This window comes from Mya arenaria, chromosome 17 (genome assembly GCF_026914265.1).
Source record: "Mya arenaria isolate MELC-2E11 chromosome 17, ASM2691426v1".
NCBI classification, from domain to species: Eukaryota; Metazoa; Mollusca; class Bivalvia; order Myida; family Myidae; genus Mya; species Mya arenaria.
In genome coordinates this window covers 53,835,784-53,857,918 of record NC_069138.1, presented here as the reverse complement: position 1 = coordinate 53,857,918, position 22,135 = coordinate 53,835,784, and the positions used below count along the sequence as shown (strand labels likewise).

At 33.1% G+C, this 22,135-nt stretch overlaps 1 protein-coding gene across 1 annotated transcript in view; it reads right to left on the bottom strand.

Annotated features, from left to right (window-relative positions):
• Positions 1 to 603: 603 nt before the first annotated feature.
• The window catches only part of LOC128223985 (voltage-dependent calcium channel type A subunit alpha-1-like), a 166,576-nt gene continuing 145,044 nt past the window's right edge, over positions 604 to 22,135 (bottom strand). Inside the window, exons 32-45 of the mRNA XM_052933546.1 lie at positions 21,317 to 21,442; positions 14,866 to 14,949; positions 12,255 to 12,290; positions 9,944 to 10,066; positions 9,226 to 9,383; positions 8,596 to 8,746; positions 8,066 to 8,193; positions 7,425 to 7,627; positions 7,121 to 7,225; positions 6,549 to 6,658; positions 4,159 to 5,438; positions 3,512 to 3,529; positions 2,382 to 2,420; positions 604 to 682 (exon numbers count right to left, since the gene is read on the bottom strand). Of these exons, the coding sequence (XP_052789506.1) occupies positions 5,361 to 5,438; positions 6,549 to 6,658; positions 7,121 to 7,225; positions 7,425 to 7,627; positions 8,066 to 8,193; positions 8,596 to 8,746; positions 9,226 to 9,383; positions 9,944 to 10,066; positions 12,255 to 12,290; positions 14,866 to 14,949; positions 21,317 to 21,442 (1,302 nt within the window). The 3' untranslated portion in view covers positions 604 to 682; positions 2,382 to 2,420; positions 3,512 to 3,529; positions 4,159 to 5,360. The remainder of the gene's footprint in view (positions 683 to 2,381; positions 2,421 to 3,511; positions 3,530 to 4,158; positions 5,439 to 6,548; positions 6,659 to 7,120; positions 7,226 to 7,424; positions 7,628 to 8,065; positions 8,194 to 8,595; positions 8,747 to 9,225; positions 9,384 to 9,943; positions 10,067 to 12,254; positions 12,291 to 14,865; positions 14,950 to 21,316; positions 21,443 to 22,135) is intronic.

Sequence of the window (22,135 nt, the reverse complement as noted above, 5' to 3'; positions counted from 1 at the left end):
AATGAATATCTTTACCAGAATACCAAACCATAACAACGATGTTTTAGACATAATGGATATCTTTACCAGAATACCAAACTATAACAACGATGTTTCAGACATATTGAATATCATTACCAGAATACCAAACCATAACAACGATGTTTTAGACATATTGAATATCATTACCAGAATACCAAACTATAACAACGATGTTTTAGACATAATGGATATCATTACCAGAATACCAAACCATAACAACGATGTTTCAGACATATTGAATATCATTACTAGAATACCAAACCATAACAACATATAAATATGTTTCAGACGTTATGGTTATACCATTACTAGAATACCAAACGACATATTTCAAGCGAAATTTCATTATTTTACAAAAAAACTTATCTTTGGTGTTTCGAAGTTAATGAAGACAATAACATATTTGGAATGTGAGTATGACATGTTGTATGACTAGTAAGACATTTCTAAAAAGACGAAACATTAAAATAAAGGTTCGAAAAGCACAACTATGAATAAGGCAATGGACTAAGTGGAAAATAAATAGGATACAACAACACAAACAAGATTAATACCTGTGGGTGTCTTCATCTCCGGAATGGTCGGAGTCAATACTCTGGCTGGACCTGGCAGAGGGCGCTCTTACCACTCCCATCAGCCGCTTGAAGAAAGATGGAGGTCGCTGTTGGAAAACAACACAATATAGCGTAAGAAAAGAGGATGGATTGGCCTGTTGTGTGCTTTTCCTCGCCCTCGGGTTGAACCCATTTGGCGTTATTCAGACTTTAGTAAGAAGAGAGGCTAACATAGATCTCTTTGTAGCCATTCACCGTTTATTATCAATGCTACCATTACACGTATGCATTGGGATTGGGGAGCACCATTTATGCACGACGCTCTGATGTTTCAAATATCAACGCTTACTAAACTGTGTTTACAAAAATGATCAAAAGTACAGAGTTTTAAATCGAGTATTTATTTATTTAACGCTAATTTGATATGATAAGGTCACCTAAACAAGCATGCCAATCTCACATTTGGTCGACCATTACTGACCCTCAATCGGAACAACTCGGCCATCTCCGTCAAAATTCGTAATAGACCTCGTAAATAGGTTTCGAGATATACGAACATTTGATATGGCTGCCTGCGATTAACTCAATTAATATTACTCTACACTTGAAATAAGCTTCAAATTTAAAGGAAAACAGCTTAATACTCTTCGTCATGTGTTCACTTGAAGTTTTCAATATGGGCGCCGCCATGACGGACTATTTTTAAAGACCCTTATTATTTCCGAGGTCATATCTGTTGGATAATGGCCGAAATGTTCCGACTGTACTGACCCTATCACCTATCCCATGCATTCTATGAAACTCACAATTGACAAAATACCTTACATTGCACAAAATACTATACAAATATTTTTCTAAAATATAGAACAGTTTTTTTTATATATCTGATATTTTATAGATAAGCTCCTTTAACTAGAATGTATTTTGTTTTCATTTTATTACTTCAATACTAGTATTGACATCCATAAAGACTATGTTAAAACAAATGTAATTTGACATTCAATTAGTGAAATAGATGATGTTTACAGTTTGTATTCTTATTCGTTTACATCTCAACAAAAAAAGTGTCAAGAAAAAGCGAACACTTTGAAGTGTTTATGGTGTATTATTTCGTAAATAAATCTTAATATAAGAAAGAGGTGCATTATAATAAAGAAGTTGTGAAATATGGGCAGCATTATCTGAAAAAAAGAATTATGCACCTTGCCCTAATTGGTTGTGTTGAAGTACCAACCAAATTAGTAACTAGTTTTTAATGCGCTTTATATATTGCGTCTGTGTCAAACATGTTAGAAGTAGCTTTTGTCGAAAAAGTATCTGTCTTATAGTTTGGAGTATTAGCAGTTAAAAAATTGTTGAAAAATGACACACTAAGTGATATAAGACCCATTTAAGGCATGGTGAAAAACCAATAAGGAAATAAGACTGTTAGTAACATTCTGCACTGCAATCAAATGCTAAACTTGTTAGTTTAGAAGTGCAACCATGAACAAAGCCTAATTTTTTTCAAAAGGAAACATGGCCAATATGCATAAACAATTAAAGGGTAGACCACTTTACTGCGGAGCAAACTCACACGCTCGTCTGTTGTTTTTCTCCGTCGAAACAGGGGCATGACTCAACACTTTTTTAAACTAGAGTTATGGGCCTTTTAGCACAACGACGACGTCAATAATGGTGCCAAGGCTGTGACAATTCGTCGAGGTTTTTTATCAGAAAACACAGACCAGTTAAAGTAGTTCTAACTTTGTTCATAATTATGCTGTTATTTGTAAATGAACAAAAAGCCATGCGGTATGTTCTGACCTGATCATTTTCACCAAGCAATGGGATATTATAGCCCAGCTGTAAGTTAGAATATAGTACACAATATGGTTTACAACAAAGGAGCCCATCTCATCGATACTAGTTAATCAGCGACACAAATAGTTTGTATGACTAATAGAAAGTACTACATATTTATATTTATTTAATAGTTACATAGTTTTGTATGCTTAATCATCCTACAAAATTAATTTAAGTACATTTATTATTTCCAATGAAAGGATGGGTCCATTCTGTAAACCGCCATACTAGACTAGGGTGGTATTGGATGTTGACCTTATACTTTGACCAAATGGTTTTGTCTGAAATCAATGAGTTTGTCTCTTGACTGTATTCGTAATGATATACGTGTATACTATATTCCTGGAGAAAAGAATTGCAAGATATTTCTTTTTCAATAGAAGGACAAATACAAGGTCAGCATTGATACCCACCAAAGAAATTTTAGAAGAAGATTTTAACATCGCACCATAAGTTATTTAATTCACCATCTATGTGTTTGGAGAAGGCCTATATAGACACCATTGATTAATGTGTATGACTTATATGATATAACACAAATATTAAATCACTTATAGGCATATCTTTGTTTCTATCTTCCACTAAACTATCTCTATTTTTAAAACAGTCCGTTTATACTATTAGAAGAACCATTTATGATAGGTACTTTTGATAAGTTGTGATTCTTTTCATAAATTTTAAAAAGTACAGCATTCAAACGTCCTTTTTAAAGTAATGTTTTCTGGACTCCTAAAGATGACAATACATTTGTCCAACAGCTACCATGATTTATAGAAGAGAGCAATTCAGTTTTCAAGGAGCATGCAGACGAACGATACCACAGTTTTACAGGTAACTAGTATCGCAACTTTAAAGTCCTATTAGTTTAAAGTAGTAGAAAACGTTAATGATTCGTTAGTTCTCACTATTGTGTTAGTATAGTTTCAAAAGTGAAAAGATAGCTCGTCAAAAAAATAAAAAAATAAAAGAAATGGCATTAAAGTCGTCGATTTAAAGGCAATTAAATTGATGTGAACAGCAATAATTATAAGTTGCTAAGAAGAAAAAAAAGTGACAAAAGAGGTTTGAAAAACAAAACGACTTGAATATACCTCTTCGTTATCGTGGGGCTAAAATACAAAAGCAACATTTAAAGCTAACAAGCTTTAAAAAAAATCAATTTAAACGAAATCTCGTTTAAACGAAAATCATTAATTTTTGAATGTAAAGCAATGTACTACAGCAGTTGTTATATTCTAAGGAAATAAGTTGAAAATTGAACGAATATTTTATAAACGAAAATATTTATTCATATGTAATTTACAATATCTGTATCATTTTTGTTTGCAATTAAAATAATCCTCAGAATTCCTATCAATGCAAAATATTTAAATCCGAACACTATTGTTATTTATATATATACATGCATTTATATGTAACATAAACAGTAAAAAGGGTAAACAAAATAAGTAAAATTGAAATAAAAAGTAGTATCATAAAAATGAAATTTCGGAGGTAAGCTGTCATGCATACGGTTTTTTTATATTGAGTAGAAAGCATATACAGATGAAATAGTCAATGTATTCCTTTTATTAAGCAAAAATGTCAAAATCATTCACACTGGCCAAACCGTTTTAAAATTGAAACGCGAACTCCATTCAAAAGCACATTCTTTAACCTTAAAAGTTGTAAGTTTCAACCAAGCAGATGATAATGCAAGAGCCAAAACAAACCAGCTAAATCTGAACAAAGTACTAACCTTTCTTGCTTTTAGATGGTCTGATTTCTCGGCACGTCAGACCAAGGCCATTTTTAGTATAAAGGTTTTATAGCATGGAGGAAAAAGCGCGAGATTGCAGACATGAGGGCGAAAGAAGCATTTGTAGTTTGATTATGTTTCTTTTAAATGAAAGCGCATATCTTATTTTGCATGTACAACTTTGAGAAAGGTGTGTTGGTTCAACTACATATTCGTACGAACTGATGCATGATTAAATTGAAGGCTTAAAGGGACTCGATCTTGTTTTGTAAAATGCCCTTTTTTATTACGAAATAAAGTGTAGCGAATCAAATAGAGTGTTAAAGTCCACAATTTGGAAATGCGTTACTATCGCCATTCAACAAAAGGCTTTAACGTGATTGGTTGATTGAGATTATCACGTGATGCTAGCAATGACTTCAAGAAAGGTTTAAATTTCCGTCAACTCAGTTTGAGTCCCTGTGGGCGAGTGGATCATGTGTCAATTTTCTAACAAAAATCCTTTCTGTTCCGGCGTGGGTTCGTTCCCCACTAAATCTAGTTTATTTCTATCTTAAATGTTCTTTTTTCTGCATTTTGTATTCAAAGATGATGAAATAATTAAAATGGAAGCTTTTTAAGATGAATGACCGGGAAAAATATTCTTGATGCCAAAACATGACCGAGTTCTTAAAAGTATATGCAATATTTCATTTGAAATACCGTTCATTGTATTTGCATCCTTATAGACACTCTAAATAAATGGCAAGATATTCATATTCACTATTCATTCGGTTTGAATTCTACATTACTTGTAATTTATGCCAATCAAAATCAAGCATATCTAATATCTAGCCTTCACTTTCAGTTGTTTATATACATTTACGAACGTTTGTGTAAATTTGTTAGGCCAGCAAGATATCACTGATTATTTATCATACGAACGAAGTAGTTAGCAGTACGCTTAAAGCTAAACTATAAAAATGAAACAGAACGAAAGGTGAACATAAAGTGTAAATTTAAATGAGGTATACCAAAAGCAAAAAGAAAATGATAATACTGTCTATGACGTTTTTCACCGATGTGCATACTATTTTTCTGTCAAATATACACGTATTATGTATATCTATATCACGTTTGACATTGTTGAACACTTTCATTGATTTACAAACACGGAAAATGAAGTGAAAGCACCTAAAATGGCAACTAAAGCGTGTTAATTACTAAGTATAAGAAACATCAGAAATATGGCCCAGGTCATGTGACCCTGTGACGTAATTTACCTCTTCTCTTTCCTCCTGCTTCCATGGAAAAATAAACATATACACACGTCAATTATCATTAATTAAACGCTATTCTACTTGTGCTTGTATATACTCTAGCTAGAGTTTCTTAGTAAGCATTTACTAAACTGATGGGTACTTTGTATGTATTAAGCCTGATAGAGAAGATAAAATTGATGAAACAAATGAACTATCTTTAAAAAGCTTATATTGGAACAAGCGTGGGGCTTAGTACCAATACACTAGTTAAAACTTCCAGTTAACTCCTGTTTCAGTGACTTTTCCAATGTGGTAGCCCTAACTTATATTGATAAAATATATTTCGATGCATGTGGTGTTTGTCTGTGTTGTTTGTTGGCTGTGTCTATCTCGTATAGCGTCTGTTAGGTCTTAGCCTTGTGCCTTTAAGCATGATCTTTGTTATATTTTTGGCTACTTGGGTTGCCCTGAAGTTTCCAATGTAAAATTAAACGATAACCATGAAGATTGAGCCGGTGATATACGCATTTGAAATAGTGAATTGCGGCAGGTAAAAATGTATGAATGTTTTTGGTATTGTCTAGCTGGCGAAACAGTCATTAAGGCGTATTAAGACAATATAAAACACAAATGATTGGTTTCAATAGCGGATTAATATGGTCAGATTGAGAAACATATAAGGCAAATGGCAATGTTGGAATTATACTTGACAATCATCACGAATGGGTAGTTGCAATTTTACACACACAGACAAAATACAATACAAATACACAGGCAACGACAGGAAACATTTGTTTATACATTCATTGAAATACATGGATTCCCATTAGAGTCTTAGATTTCTAAATAAGAGTCTTACAATATTTCCCTATTCTTAAGTAAGCTCATTTTTGAATCGTTCATAGCATATGGAAATACATTTGTGATGCATTCTTTTCGTAAATGTGCCATACTGTTATGTATGTTGCTCCAAATTGTAATGCACATACTCTAAACTGTTTGTGAGCATACCAGAAATTAATTATAATGCACAGCAAATAGTTTATGTTCAACTACCACTGCAAATCCATGCTTTGTTAACACCTTGTTTCGTACCTCCATTCGGTCCATATTTTTATTGAATTTTAATTGGAGTACAACTTTACTTACCATTCTAAGAGGTTGGCCATTCAGTTGACTTGATTTGTAAGCTTTCCAGTTTTCGGCTATTAGTAAACCGACGTATATTTTACCAACTGCAAGTTTGTGTTCAGTTAACTCTGTAATTAAAAAATAATGGATTTGTTTTCACCTCTCCCTTCTTACCGAATTTGTATGTTGGTACAAGGTCATGCTAAAATATTTATCACACAACAGTTTTTAGATTTTTGTAATATTTGTTCTCTTTATTTGAGAATCATGAATGATAACAAATATGTTTTCAAAAACTGTGCTCCTTGGAAAAAACTTTAATCAAAGACAGAATGTGTTTCCTCTTATATGTTATATACACATCTAATGTGCAAATTCATTTTGCGACAATAAAGTATGCGCTTTCTTAGTGTTAAATTGCTAACAACAATTTACAAATATTTACCACTTTGCTGAACATTTTCTACTTATTTTATACATCTATATACTATTTTGGCAAACACTTTTAAATATAAAATGATATGTCAATGCCATCATTGTTATCCTATTTACGGAACCATTCTTAGGCAAAATAGGAAACAAGGCACCACCTTCTTTTGGCGGCACCAGCAGGTCTATAAGCTTCTTTGCCTGCACCGGCCAGAGTCTCTGTATAACTTCTCGCATTTCTTCGTCTTTTCTGTCCATTTGCTCAGCTTTAAAGTAAAGATGTATGTACTTTAAATTGTATTTAAACATTGCATGAAAAAGTGTGACAAATAACACATTTTCCCAAAATCGTTCCACAAAATATAAGAACGTGTTGTCGGTTGAAAAGGGTAATAATTTTTATGGTAAATTTGAAATATTCTTATTATAACTGGAAAAGTCGTTATTGAAACAGTACTGAATTACTTATTGATGTCTTGATTCCTAGTGATTCTCTGATAAGTGCAAACAATGTTGTTGTGAAATGGACGGTCCCGTCGTCCGCCACAGGCATATTCATGCGAATCAACTTCCGGTAAGCCAATCTGTAGGGGCATTTCTTGCCGAAGCCGACAGGTGGCTCCATATTTCGTAACATCTCATACATGTCTGTATGTTGTATTCTCCCCCTGTTTAATTTAAATACAAATTTCAGAATAAGCATTTATTTTACTTAGTACGTAATTAAGCACAGTAATAACAAGAAAGAAATTTACACTCGTAATTTTCAAAACTCATCTTGCATATAAAACAACAACGCTGGAAATAGCAATTTCGTCAGTTTGAACAGCGGCATGGTCAATAGCATTACTTGTATCATCGACGTCGCATACATTTTATTGCAATTCCAAAGATTTGTTAAAAGGATATTGGTTCATCTCAAGAAGCGCAGTAAGAGTTTGAATATGTTTATGCGAAGTAAGTATTTTGGCATCTATTTGTAGTAAAGAAACTGGACCGGGTTTCCTTTCGGTACAACAGTTCCCCATCCACCCCTTACCAATAAGAAACCACACTCTTTCGCAATTTTAAACCTAACAAAGTAAAAATTTAAGCTATTGCATTACGTGGCTCCAGGGTCGTACTCCGCCCACACCCTCGTGTATTCGTCCAAGTGGTGAGGACCAAGGATAGAGCTGTCACGCGTCAAGTAGTCAAAGTTATCCATGATGACAGCCACAAACAAATTTAACATCTGAAATACCATTAGATGTAGTCACTGATATGCGATAATACAAGAGTATTCATATATTGAAGGTTACTCGTATGCATATGCTTTGATATGATCAATGACAATGGTTACAATTATAATTTACTTATTAATATCCACCTTTTATGTAGAAATAGTGCACTGACATTACACCAGCTGTAGGAAAGCAGGATATTACTTGATTCTGATTTGAAAAACATGGTATTCTGAGTATTTGCCGTTAAAATGATTCATAGACTGACTAAATGTTTGACGAAATAATGCGTTGCTTACAGAAGATAATCGTAAAAGTTCAGCTCTTGCCCGCTTTCCGGATATATTAAGGTTTAAAGTAGGTAAAATATGTTTATGTTAAAACTATGACGAACAATAAACAAAACAACTTACAAGGAATGAGCAAAAGAAGATGAACGCTGTGAAATACATATAAGCCAAGTCGAGCCCACACTCGTGATTGCTGAGGCCAGAATCTGGGTCACATGGCCTTCCACCGAGACACGACAGCATAATCCGCTGCCAATTCTCCCCTGTTGCACACCTGAAAAAATAGGTATATATCTATATGTTTTCCACTACTTGACCAAACTCAGTAATGAGACCAACCCGCTATTAAGACCATTTCCTGAAAGTCCCATAGGTGGTCTGAATAGAGGGGTTTTACTGTATATATAAAATAAGTCTCCATGATACGATGAAAACTACCCGGACATGCTAAAAAGCCAAACAAGTTACAATGATAAGACGTTTTTTTCAATAACGTATGTTATACACACATATGGTAACCTATACATTTTAAAAAAAACACGACCAAACGTTTGACACTGAGAAAGCTTAAAGAAAAGCAATCTGATTTGATTTCAAGTTCGAAAAAAATAGTTTAATTATTTCGTCATATATCATTCCAGGGAAGAACTGATTTCCATATATTTAAGAGACGAGAAAGTTTGACTGCAACTCAATGGATCAATGTGTCAATATTATAAATATCACCTTTCATCAACATGTTTGCTCACTCACCTAAATAGCAACATCAACGCCATAAAGAAACTTCTGAAGTTATTGTGGCGATTGATGTCGGTGTGGGAATCAAGCTGAATATTCCCGAAGATCTGCATACCGATGATTGCGGCGATGAAGAAGAGCATGAGGATGAGCAAGCAGACATAAGGCAAAGCCTGAAAATATTGGAGAGAAAACATGATCAGAGCCTGGAAATATTGGAGAGAAAACATGATCAGAGCCTGGAAATAGTGGAGAGAAAAAATGATCAGAGCCTGGAAATATTGGAGAGAAAACATGATCAGAAACTGAAAATATTGGAAAGAAAACATGATCAGAGACTGAAAACATGGGAAAGAAATCATATTAAGAGCCTTAAAATATTGGAGAGAAAACATGTTCAGAGACTTAAAATATTGGAAAGAAAACATGGTCCTAGTCTGAAAATTATTGAAAGAAAACATTCCCAGTGCCTGGAAATATTGGAAAGAAAACATGGTCAGAGCCTAAACAATATTCGAAATAAAACATGGTCAGGGATTGAAAACAAATATTCATAAAACATTTGTACAGAAAAACAAAACCTATTACATTTTAAAAATGTACAATGATTCAATTGAAATTGATATTCTGTATAACTTTACAAACAAAATAGATGATATTTCAAACCCCATTAATGTGACGTTTAATTTCCTTCAATATAATGGAAACAAAATATACATTTATAACTTTATACTTTGAATGATTGCAGGAATGTCCATAGCAAGAGGCGTATTGTGTAGCCTTGACGTAAAAGCTTGACGAGTCGTGCAGCTCGGAAAAGACGGAAAATACCGACGTTAAATCCAACTGTGTCATCCTGAAATGAAAAAAAGACGTATATGCATTTTGTAAATTGTGCGTGAGACGATAATACTGATTGACTAATTGTTCGCCTTTCAAAGCAACAAAATATTAAAGCGTTGAAAATATGTATATACTTTAACAATAACGATATGTAATTCAGTATATTTTAGAGCATTAGCTAATGGAGCCTAATAAAAGTATAATTTATTGTTTTGTATATCAATCATCCATATCATCCGATTCACATTCCTATTTCATTGAAGTATAATTTGTATAAGGCGTTTGCGTATATATTGTTATACGGAAAATCATAAGTAACTGCAGAACAAATTATCCGAATATCATTACACGGCATATATTTTTGAATATATCAAAATGAGTGCAAATATCAAATGTGAACTTTTGGATCACACAACATAGTGAACTTACCGAATTGTGAAAATAATAATATATTGGGCCAGGACGAAATGCATTTCAAGGAAAATGAACCCACTTGATGTTGTTTCATCATTCAATATATTTTTCACTGTATAAGTTCTCAATAAACACTAGTTTCTGGTGTACACTTTCACATGTAACCAAGACAAGGAGTTTATAAGCACTGTTGTTTTTTTTTGACAAGGAAATGCTGCAATGACTTAGTTCTATTGCAATTGCCACACCATTAGGATTTAAATCGATGAAATATATCATAAAGTTTTATATCGATGAAATGTATCTACAACAGAAATTATATATCGTTATTTAACGCAGACACAAACCCTTAAAATATTACCAAACAAAGTTATAAACGTAGAGTATGTTTCAGCCAGTCTAATTTTTCACCAAGACTTGCTTGTAAAAGTAGTACTGGCAGTAACAGGTAGCATATACTTGGTGTTTTCAGTCTTGTGTGGGCCTATAGAGAAGTTTTCATTAATATTACGTTGATCGATTCTGACAAAAACACCAAATAAGTTTGAGTCCAATTTTGCCGAACAACAGCGGCTGAGATACGCCCGCACTATTTTCTGTACATCGCCAATACTGAACTCTTAAATAAACTTGCAATTCGCCCTGGCTTGGAATAATTTAAAAACTGGTTGTGAGTAAATACATTTTTTACTAACGATTACATTTTTAACGCCGTGGAAAACAAAATATCAAATCAAACGTATATAAATTATATAATATATTAACATCCTTCATTTCAAAGGCACAGGGACTCAAAGTGGAAAGATGCGCAAAAGCATAGGATCTATTCTATGCGTGTTTAATATTTTTATAGGAGGTGAAATTAAGCTGACATAGTGTTGCTTTCATTGTTACCTCAAGAGAGACCAGCACATAAAGCACTTGAAGCTTTTTAAACATTGACTGAAGGTTGAAAACCAAAGTTTAGATTTACAGTAAATTAAACGTTTAAGTCAAATATTTTCTGTTGTGCATTGTGAAGCAGTTTGCAAGTACATATTTGCAAAAAGCCGAGAGTAAATGGTACTACACCGTGAAACATATAGCTGGAAAAAAGTTTGGTAAAAGCTAATTGTGGTATACAGGACTGGATGATATAGCTGATGCATTGTGATAATATATTGCAGGGAATTGACCATATTTCAAGAAAAGAGAATATAAATTGTGAGAGAAGAAAAATCTACGCACAGCTGAGTGTACCAAACTGCGATAATACAACTATCAAATTATGTATAAATCTTACAATTAAAAGCACTAGTTTACCAACAGCAAAATCTTACTAACATACTAGCAAAAGGAACATGACTTTTTGGCATTATGTGTTACTTTGTATACGGTATAATATCATAATTTAAAAGCATTATTTTACACAAAACCAACTATATCACCACTTCTACACATTTATCCAGCTACACAATATGTCTACGTCATTACAGTGCTCATAACTGATTGGTCGGCATGTCTCATGCTTCTTCAATCGTAACTGCTCGGCCATCTCCGGCAAGCTTCGGAAAGGACCTCGTAGATCATTATGCGAATATATCGCTTTATCGTATCAGCACATCGCATTTAATAACCGATAACAACAATTTATGTTGGACTATTCCTAGACTTGATCAGTTTATTATTCATATAACTCCTTTCCTAAACATATGATATCCGAGGCCCATTCCGCAGAATATAGCCGAGGTGTTCCGAATGATGCATCCTTACAACCCAAAGTTGTTGGTTGGTATCGTTTGACATACCTGAGCCTCACCCGTAACCATTTCCACTACCGCGTGCTTCAAACGACATTTTGAAATATTAAGCATACAATAGATTCTAAAGTTGGTACACAGTTATGTGTCTTGCTGAAGTGAAATCCGAAGAGAATGATATATTATCTATGGATAATATGTTAACGAAAGCAAAGAAAAAAGTGACAGAGCATGATGTTCGTTATAATGCAAATGGAATCTGTAAAGTGAAAGGCAGAAAGATTTAATTGTTCATACGTATATACAAATTCGTGATAGCAAGAACTTTTAAATATATGTATTCTCACACCCATACTCTGCCACATGAACACTATATCATTTTGATTCGGTAAGGAAATCGAAATACATAGCACACCATCAAAAATGTAAAAAAAATGAAAGATCCGAACCTTTATAGTATAGATATATTGGTGAAAAGTGTTGATGACAAATATATTACTGACTTAGGAGTGATAACAATTTTCGTAAAATTAAGAAAAAATATATACAATAGGCCGATTGTTCAGAACTTTGTTAAAGTTAACAAAACGATTAACAACATGATTAACAACATCGTTGTTAACTTTCAAATCTTTAGTGCTCTGGAAGTTTAATGAATGCACTTGTGATCTTTAATGTCTCTAACAAAACTTAAAGGAAGAGTTCCAGCTGTACTTGTATTTTTTTTTAAATATATGAGCACATTATCAAGTACCTCACATTCAACAGTTAACAACGATGCCGTTAACCTCTTTAGTAACGTTAACAAACTTGTGAAAAATCGGTCTAAAGTTAGTATCTGAAGTTATAACATTACTAACGACTAGAGCAAAACCAGAGATGAAGACAAATCAGTTCTAAATGCTTTTACTTTTAGTTTATGCCATTTAGAACAGTTTCGCCTTCAACCGTGGAAACATTCATAACACTGGCTTGGACAAAGGTGGAAAACCAACTGTCTATATCAGCGTGGCTAGATCACAAAACTGCAAAGCCGTCTTTTGACGACAAACTTTGAATTATGATTGCAAATTGCATAAGACGACATGCCGAGAAGTTTTTAGTAGTTAATTTATTCACCCCGTTGGAGTAAGCTATAAGAAATGTTTATCAGTCGTTGTCTTTTGAAACAAGGAAACACTGATTGTGAAGTTCACATGGAGAATACATCAAGGTAGATTGCGAAATTTTGAATGATACATGGTCGAGTATTTGTTGCGCTCTCTTGGTTGAAAGTTTTTCAAAAGAGCCGATTATTTGTTGCTCCTTTTTGGAGAAAATGAAATAAGTGTTGCTCATTTGAATGAAAGGAAAACTAACTAGCCATGAGTTGTGCCCCTTTGGACTAAAGTTAATCATTTGAGAGTTGATTACTGTGTCATTCTGGGTGAGGTTAATAGAAAAAATGATTATATATTTATATTTTATACTTATTTGTTTTAACACGACTGTAACGAATCATGACAGATTATAGAATCACGATCGAGTCCGTTTCCTGGATAGAAACCAGTACTGGTGTTCATTTTGAGAGGCCATGAGACGGTACCCCTGGTGGGGCTCGAATCCAGAACATCTTGGGTGAGAGGTGGACACCTAAACCACTAGACCACACTCACCTCACTGTGTCATTTTGAGTGATTTGAATCAAACTAAGTTAATTGTATGTATCTAATGTAAAAAAGGCAACACTAATTTGTACTAGCTAGTATGTTGTGTGTTTTTGAAGAAATGTCAAGTTTTACACCAGTTGCATTTTTACGAAGAAGAAAACATTGAATAAATAAGCAAGAGTAATTTATACAAATGTGCTAAGTAGCTGTAAGAGTCAGTAATTTTAAAATGTCTAGCTACAGACTGTGCGTTATAATTACAGAGGATCCATCAGGATTGCGCGACTAAAGTAAGTGAAAATTTTTTATTTTTTAAATTATTTTTAGAAAAGATTATTTTCAACTGTCAAATATTAAATTTCCTCTATTTTAGTTTAAAGATTATGAAAAACCTTATGACAAAGTCATACGACGGACATACTTGTATTCCCCGCTATGATAGTGGAGCACACAGTCGGATTATTCTGCATGAAAGCAAATCCCATATAGTAGAATGATGGTCAATCAAATGAAATGATTGTGATTTGCCCATCTTCCATTAAGGAATAACATCAATTTTTTAAATGTTCAATCAAGAGAAAAAAATGGGTCAAATTTATATGTACAATGCACGGATTTAAATTTATGGTTCTCGGCAGGTCATTGGTAACATCAAATTTATAAACTATTGCCAAATATAACATTTAGATAAAGAAAATATTTTTAAAAGCCATCCTTAAAAATGATTAGAACGATCTCACCGAAAAATCACCGACTTCATTTTTATGGCCTTTTTTAGTAAAACATTGTCGGTAAACGCAGTTCTCTTGTGAAGTTTTGAATCATCGCTCAGTCTACCTTCTGAGAGGCCGCAGACCAACTATTTGTTAAGGATGGCCTTGCGTTTATAAAATGGAAAAGATATGATCAAAAGACAGCCTTGCCGAGACAATAGAGATTTACAACCACAATGGAAGTGAAAGCGTCTTCTAAGTATGCATGAATTCACCACGTATTTAGTATATACTTACGCCCAGTTCATTTATTAAGACATCAAGAATACTGCCAAGCACGGTGAAAAAGTCGAACAGATTCCAAGGGTCTCGGAAATAATTCTACAAAAGAAAAGGCATAAATCGTTTAAGTAAATGGACATAACAATGGTGAATTAATAACTATTTTTTACACAAAATATTAGCAGTGGATATTGCATCTGTAATACACTTTTTCATTTACACTTAGTGTTAAAATAAAAGCTGATGCTTTGAGACATAACGATTTATTAATACATAGTTTATCAAAGATCAAACATGTTTCATTTAATATCGAAAATAAGACGTAAGACTTTAACAAATCAAGGATAGTCGAGTAAAGCAATGTATGCACTGCCTTTTACTGAATGTTAAATCTAAGGTCCAAAATGCTTAACTTGCGAAAATACTTTCAAGTTTTATTGTGGAACAATGAAATTAACATTTCGTCACATGAACCTCGACAAGCAGACATACGTCATATGACGTCATAGTTTCCTTTGACTGAAAATGGAATAGCAGCCTCTTGTTATGACCTGCTTTGAGGGGCCATGGTACATTAAAGTAGTTTTGTAGGTCATATAGAATATATGACGTCATAGTTTAATTTAACTAAACATATAATATAAGTCTCATGCAGTGACTTGATTTGAGGGTATATGGTACAGTTTAGAATTGTTTTAGGTCATATGGTATATATGACGTCATAGTTACCTTTAACTAAAAATAAAATAGCATCCTCATGCTGTGACCTGAGTTGAAGGTCCATGGAACTTTTAAGGTAGGTAACGATTTTTTTTAATGAATACCATATCTAAGGAATTTGCCCAGACAAGAAAGGGCCTTCTTGTTTTATAGTGACCGACCAGTCAGCACACGTACATTCAACTGACCGAACCTGAAGCGGTCTGTGCTATGTCCTATATTATACGACTTTATCGCTCGAAATACGACTTTTTTTCTACATAGAACGACGTATTATACTACAAAGCATGCAACTTTCATTTTCTCCTTGTCACAATTCATATGAAAATGTATTGGTTAATGGCCACCAAACAAGACAGAATATTATAACTTTTTTCCATCTAGTTTACATAAGGATTTATGTTCCAATTTCCGAATGAACATTTTATAAAAAGACAGTGCATACATTTGGGAAGATGTTTTGCAAAAGCATGGTAAATAGCAGTCAGATGTATAACGAAATTAAGAGGTTCTATCCTAACACATAAAGAAATTTGCTTCCTCGTCAGATAAAAATATATGAATGCAAACTTTCGGTTGCTGAACTTTTTGCTGAAGTTTTCTTACTTCGATGATTACACATAATGCATTCAGACAAACAAAGTTCTTGGTACAATGTATCTCTATGCAACATGCTTTGATAACATAGATTGGACAGTGATAGAGTATATTGGTTATGTAAAATAAAGAATGCCAAACAGTTACAGCATTTTGCTATACATAAATTGAACAAATGCTTGCAAGATTTCATGAAAAATGTTAAAATAAAAGTATGATTGCACAATACACAAACCAATAACTTTTATTTGTATTTTTGTATCTATGTCCAACCTGTTAATGGAGAAAACATATCATGCAACACCAACACCACCATAACCAACAACAACAACCAGAAGGAAAAACAACAACAACAACAACAACACTGGAATAAGGTTTACATGTTTGATATGTAACATGCCAATACTAAATATTCATCCTTCATCAAACAAATATCAGTTGATAAATGTTTTGGTTATAATATTCAAAATACCATTTATTTGACTAGCTGCTCATTTTCGTACGTTGTGATTGGTTGATGGAACTTTCGATATTTGTATAAACAATAAAGAACATCAACACTGTTACAGAGTATCACATGAACAATTATTGGCCGGTCTGGGGTATTATTCAATATGCGACTTAAGTCAATCATATGGTCATACATCATGGACTTCATTCACTCCATTGGTCAGTTATTAATAACAAGTAATCCGTTTAGCTACATCGTTCTTATTTCTAATTAAGACCAAAATTGAATACTAGCCCAGCCGTTCTGTTCTACCATGTTCAGAAATTCGTTATATCATTAAAATAATATATATAAGTAGTGTTACTATAGCTAGATATATCACGAGAGTGAGCAACCAGTCAATTTTCTGATTATATTTGACATACAATCTAACTGTAAACCCACATTCAAGGAAGTTGTGCATGCAACTACAGGGAGGAAATGTGAATGCAAGATTGAGGAAAGTTCCACTTAGCTTCTCTTTGTTGATTAGAAAGTTCCACTTAGATTTTTACAGTGAAAGTTTACGCCCAATTAACATTTCCTTGTTAATTTGTAAGCTTCACTTCGCCTTTCATTGTGAAAGCATAATATAGTATTGCTTTGTGAGTGTGTAAGCCCCACTTAGCATTTTATTGTGAAATTGTAAGCTTTACTTCGCTATCCATTATAAATCTGCAAGCCCAACTTAGCCTTTTGTAATTTCGTAAGGTTTACTTCGCTATTCATTACAAATGTGAAAGCCTAAGTTAGTCTTTTTGTAATTTTGTAAGCTTTAATTTGCTTTTCATTGTAAATCTGCAAGCCAAACTTCGCTTTTGGTAGTAAAAATGGCAAACACAACATAACTTTTGTTTGTGAGTTTGTATGATTAACATTCTATTTCTTTATAACTACATAAGACAACTAAACTCCTCTAAGCAAAATTGTAGATATAACACTAAAAACCAACCCCATAGCCCCTTGAATTTTTTTTTTATATTTACTGGAATTAAATTTTTCATTTCATTATATTGTTGAATATCAAATATCCTGATACAAACCAATGTGACTATTAAATTAACATTTTTTTTTTCACAAAAGTGAGACGGTTAAACACATTTATTGGCTGTGACAAGGTTGTGTATTTCGGTCAAAACATAAAAAGCGATGTAATTAACATCTATGTAAATGTAAACATATATAGACTTTATCACGTGCATGCCACATATCATAACTGGCCCAAATATCACGAAATTACTCTGTCTGTTCTCAAACTCAATCCATATTACCACATAACTGCATAGCGTGATTCAATATTCAAATGTTTTACTCTTTTAAAGCGAATTCTCTTATGAAATATGTTAATAAAATTCGGTCAGTATTTTATTGAAAAAAACTTCGCCTTTCTTTGTGAATTTAAAAGCATAACATAATTTTGCTTTGTGAGTGTGTAAGCCAAACTTAGCTTTTCATTGTAAATTTGTAAGCTTTACTTCGCTAGTCATTTCAAATCTGCAAGCCAAACTTAGCTTTTTATTGTAAATTTGTAACCTTTACTTCGCTATTCATTTTTCATATGCAAGCCAAACTTATCTTTTATTTGTAATTTGTAAGCTTTACTTCGCTATTCATTGTAAATCTGCAAGCCAAACTTAGTTTTCCTTTGTAATTTTGTAAGCTTTACCACGCTATTCCTTATAAATCTGCAAGCCAAACTTAGCTTTCCATTGTATTTTTTTTAGGCTTTACTTCGCTATTCATATATATATCTGCAATTCAAACTTTGTGTTCAGTGCAAATTGTTATTTTTTCAGTTCTTACTAAAGTACATTTTTTTCAGAATATTTGAGCAATTATTTGTATCAACGTAATAAACAATAAAATTTGCTTTGAAAACGGATAAAACATACATAGTTTTGAACCATGACATACTGTTACGTGGAAATATCAGTTGAGATTGAGAAATGGCTTGAGTATGTTCGTGGTATTGTGGCCTTGACTATGGTATAGTATAACTGTATTGTGACCATCGACCTTAAACAATGTCAAATTCTGGATTAATAAAAAATTGAATTTGAACCGTATTACGGAAACAAAAAATACCTTTCTATAAGATTGATGTACATACACAGATCTAGAGCCGAGTATTTCTTGACCATTATTGCAGACACATTAAAGCTGCACTTTCACAGATTGACCGTTTTGACAACTCTTTTGGTATGAGCCATTTTTGCGTAAATGTGTGGAAACCAGTGAGTGAAATAAGACTACTGACAAAAGATTAGATCGAAGTTTTCATATTAACGTTCGAAAATTGATTTTAATGGCTAAAATCTTTGCTATAGCTTTGATATTTTCGGTAGTTTTTCTAGCAATTGTGATATGTTCTATTGTGAAAGTATTGATGCAAAATCAAAACGATTTTGAGATAGTGTTGTTGTTTTTAAATGTCAAAACTATCAATCTGTGAGAACGCAGCATTAAAAATTATAATCAAACTTAGTCGTAGGTCACAAAATCTAGATAAGTTTTACTGTCTATATATACTTTAGAATAACGGTTGATAGAACGGTAAGAAGCAAACACAAGTTCATTTTGCTGCACAGAATGGGAAATTTTGAATACGAAACGGATGATACTGACAATGCTTATAATAATTGTCCGTTTTCACGTACTGCAATACCAAGGTTTTTCGTGCCATAATATATATTTAAACATTGGTTGAAACGCCTAACAAAACATCTCGTTACGTGTTGCAAATGCCCACATAAATAGAAATTTTATTGACATTCAAATTAACTTGTTAATTGTGTTAACTTTTCAAATTAAATTATTAATTTAGTAACTTTATTGCATTTTAATTGAATGCTCTTCAATAAAAATGTCTTTTTATAAACAACACTTCAACACACAGAGTTAATGGTAAACATATGTTGTTTTCCCAATGAGAAGGCAGTTAATATCAAATTTGTCAAATCATTTATTTCTATAAATGAGCTGTCAGCCATATTGATTTTATTCACGTGAACAAGGATATATATAAACAGAGGCTGGCCAACTTATTGGTTAGTTTTACACAATAGTATGTAGACCACTAAAGAAGTTAAAAGCTGTAAGTATGTATTAAATTTGCGTCACATCAAACCATCTATTTTTGTGAGTACATACTAACAACCTTTAAACAGTACATAGTAACTGCATCGTTCTTTTGTGCACAGTTCACAAAGCTACTCACAAACAACGTTTGTTTAAAAAATCCTTGAATCAATAACAAAATGAAAAGCGAAACAACGGATAAATTTTAAAACCCTTGGTTCCACAGTATGTGAAAACGACAATTAATGAACACCAAACCTTTATTCCGAAGGCCATTAGTTTTAGAATACACTCAATCGTGAAGAGAATAGTGAAGACTACGTTAATTGAAATGAGAACTTGTTCATAAAATGAGCCTTTCGAAGTATGTCCCTCTACGTAGCTAGATCGTTGGAAGTTTTCCTCATAGTCTTGCTGGTTATTAAACTGATGGAGAAAATGGCAAAAAAGTAAAAACAAGAACTGTTACCATTTAGAATAACAAATCAATGCATAAAACGTTGAAGATTGCGATGGTTCACGTTTACGTTAGATGCGAATAAACAATGCACAAAACTCGCTATGTCGAAGTCGCTGGGGCCTCGGTAATGACTTCGAGATAACGAACATTCGATTTAACCGAAACACAGAACATGTCTAACTGAATCCAAAACATCGACATAAGCTGAACATCGAGATAACAGAGTTCGACAAAGCGAGTTTCGACTGTTTATGGTTTTGAAAGAAGGTATCATAAAGCAATATTCAACGTTTTGCGAAGAATATTAATGGCGTGACAGGATCAAAATAATGTTTTCGTATTGTCGCGTTTTCACGTTTTTAGTTTTAATAAAATTAGTAACGAAAATGTTTTCGAAATTGTTATATCACTGCTTACACATAAACACACTTTGATTCGTGTGTCATACCAGAATATACAAATGCTCTCGAACACAAAATAGAAGATATAATAAAAATTAATCCTTTTTATGCCACAAGTCAATTTCACATGCAATATTTTCGTTTCCTTGAGATATAAGTGGACAGTAACGGAACTACTGGTCAAGGGAGACAACCGTTACCCAATTTGTCAAGTCCGTTACCAAATGTTACGCGTCCGTTACCAATTGTTACAAGCATTAGCCTACACAAAAGATGTATTACAACATGTTACGAGAACATAAAATGTTCCGGAGAATTTTATTGCCATGTTAGAAACGAAAGAATGGAAAATTGAAGGACAATCCAGAACCCATTTGAATACGTAAGAACGAATATTGCATTATGCACATATATATATACGCATTTACGTATACACCCATTTCTAAAATGCAAAAGTGACCAATCAGACAAAATTCATTAAAAAATCAAAGTATTTATCATGTAATTAGGAAGTATAAAAGTCATTCCAAATTTTAGATTGAAAGAGGACTAAAACATTAAAAAATATGTTAGTCGTTATGGTCACTTCAATAGTTCACTTCTGTCGTGCAAACGAAAGAAAGAAAAGTGACTGGTTATATACATGTATATACAATAAAAAAAAAGTGAAACACGGGTGAGTGAATAAATATGCAGTTATTTCTATGATGATTGCCTTACCCTTCCAAAACCCAGTAATTTTAAGATACATTCAATGGTAAATGCTATTGTGCAGCCCATATTTATGTATTTTAGGACACTACGGTAAAGTTGATGTGCTTCTGGTAATGGTTCAGGTACGTATACCTATGGAGGAAACAATCAGTGTTTAAGTGGAGTTAGAACACAGTTGATATTCGAATCGATAAACTTCAATACCTAGTATGACTTGATAACATGCGGAGGAAACCATCAGTGTTTAAGTTGAATTAGAACACATGTTATTCGAATCGGAAAATTTTAATTCCTAGTATGACTCAATCTCATACGGAAAAACCATCAGTGTTTAAGTGCAGTAAGAACACAGATGTTATTCGCACCGGAGAGCTTCAATACCTAGTATGGCTCCATTACATACCGGGGAAACAATCAGTGTTTAAGTGCAGTTAGAACAAATATGTTATTCGAATAGGGAAGCTTCAATACCTAACGTGGCTCGAGTACATACCGAGAAAACAATCAATGTTAAAATGCAATCGGAACATCTCGGCCAATTTTCCAACGAAAACCACCTCGGGTGTATTTTGACGGATTACAATGTCAGAATTCCGTACATTTTACTACGCTGTAAGTATATCGCGTAGTAATTTTAAATTAGTAGTTAAGCCTTAGAGCATTCCTCTTAGGAAACCTTATTATGTATGTAAACATTCACTTTACTGGAAATCAATTTGAAACACTACAATTAATTAATATTATCATTATTATTTATTTTACAAACTGCTTCCTCTCATGCATCGGCATATATCTGAGGTGGTTTTCGATGGAAAATAGCCGAGG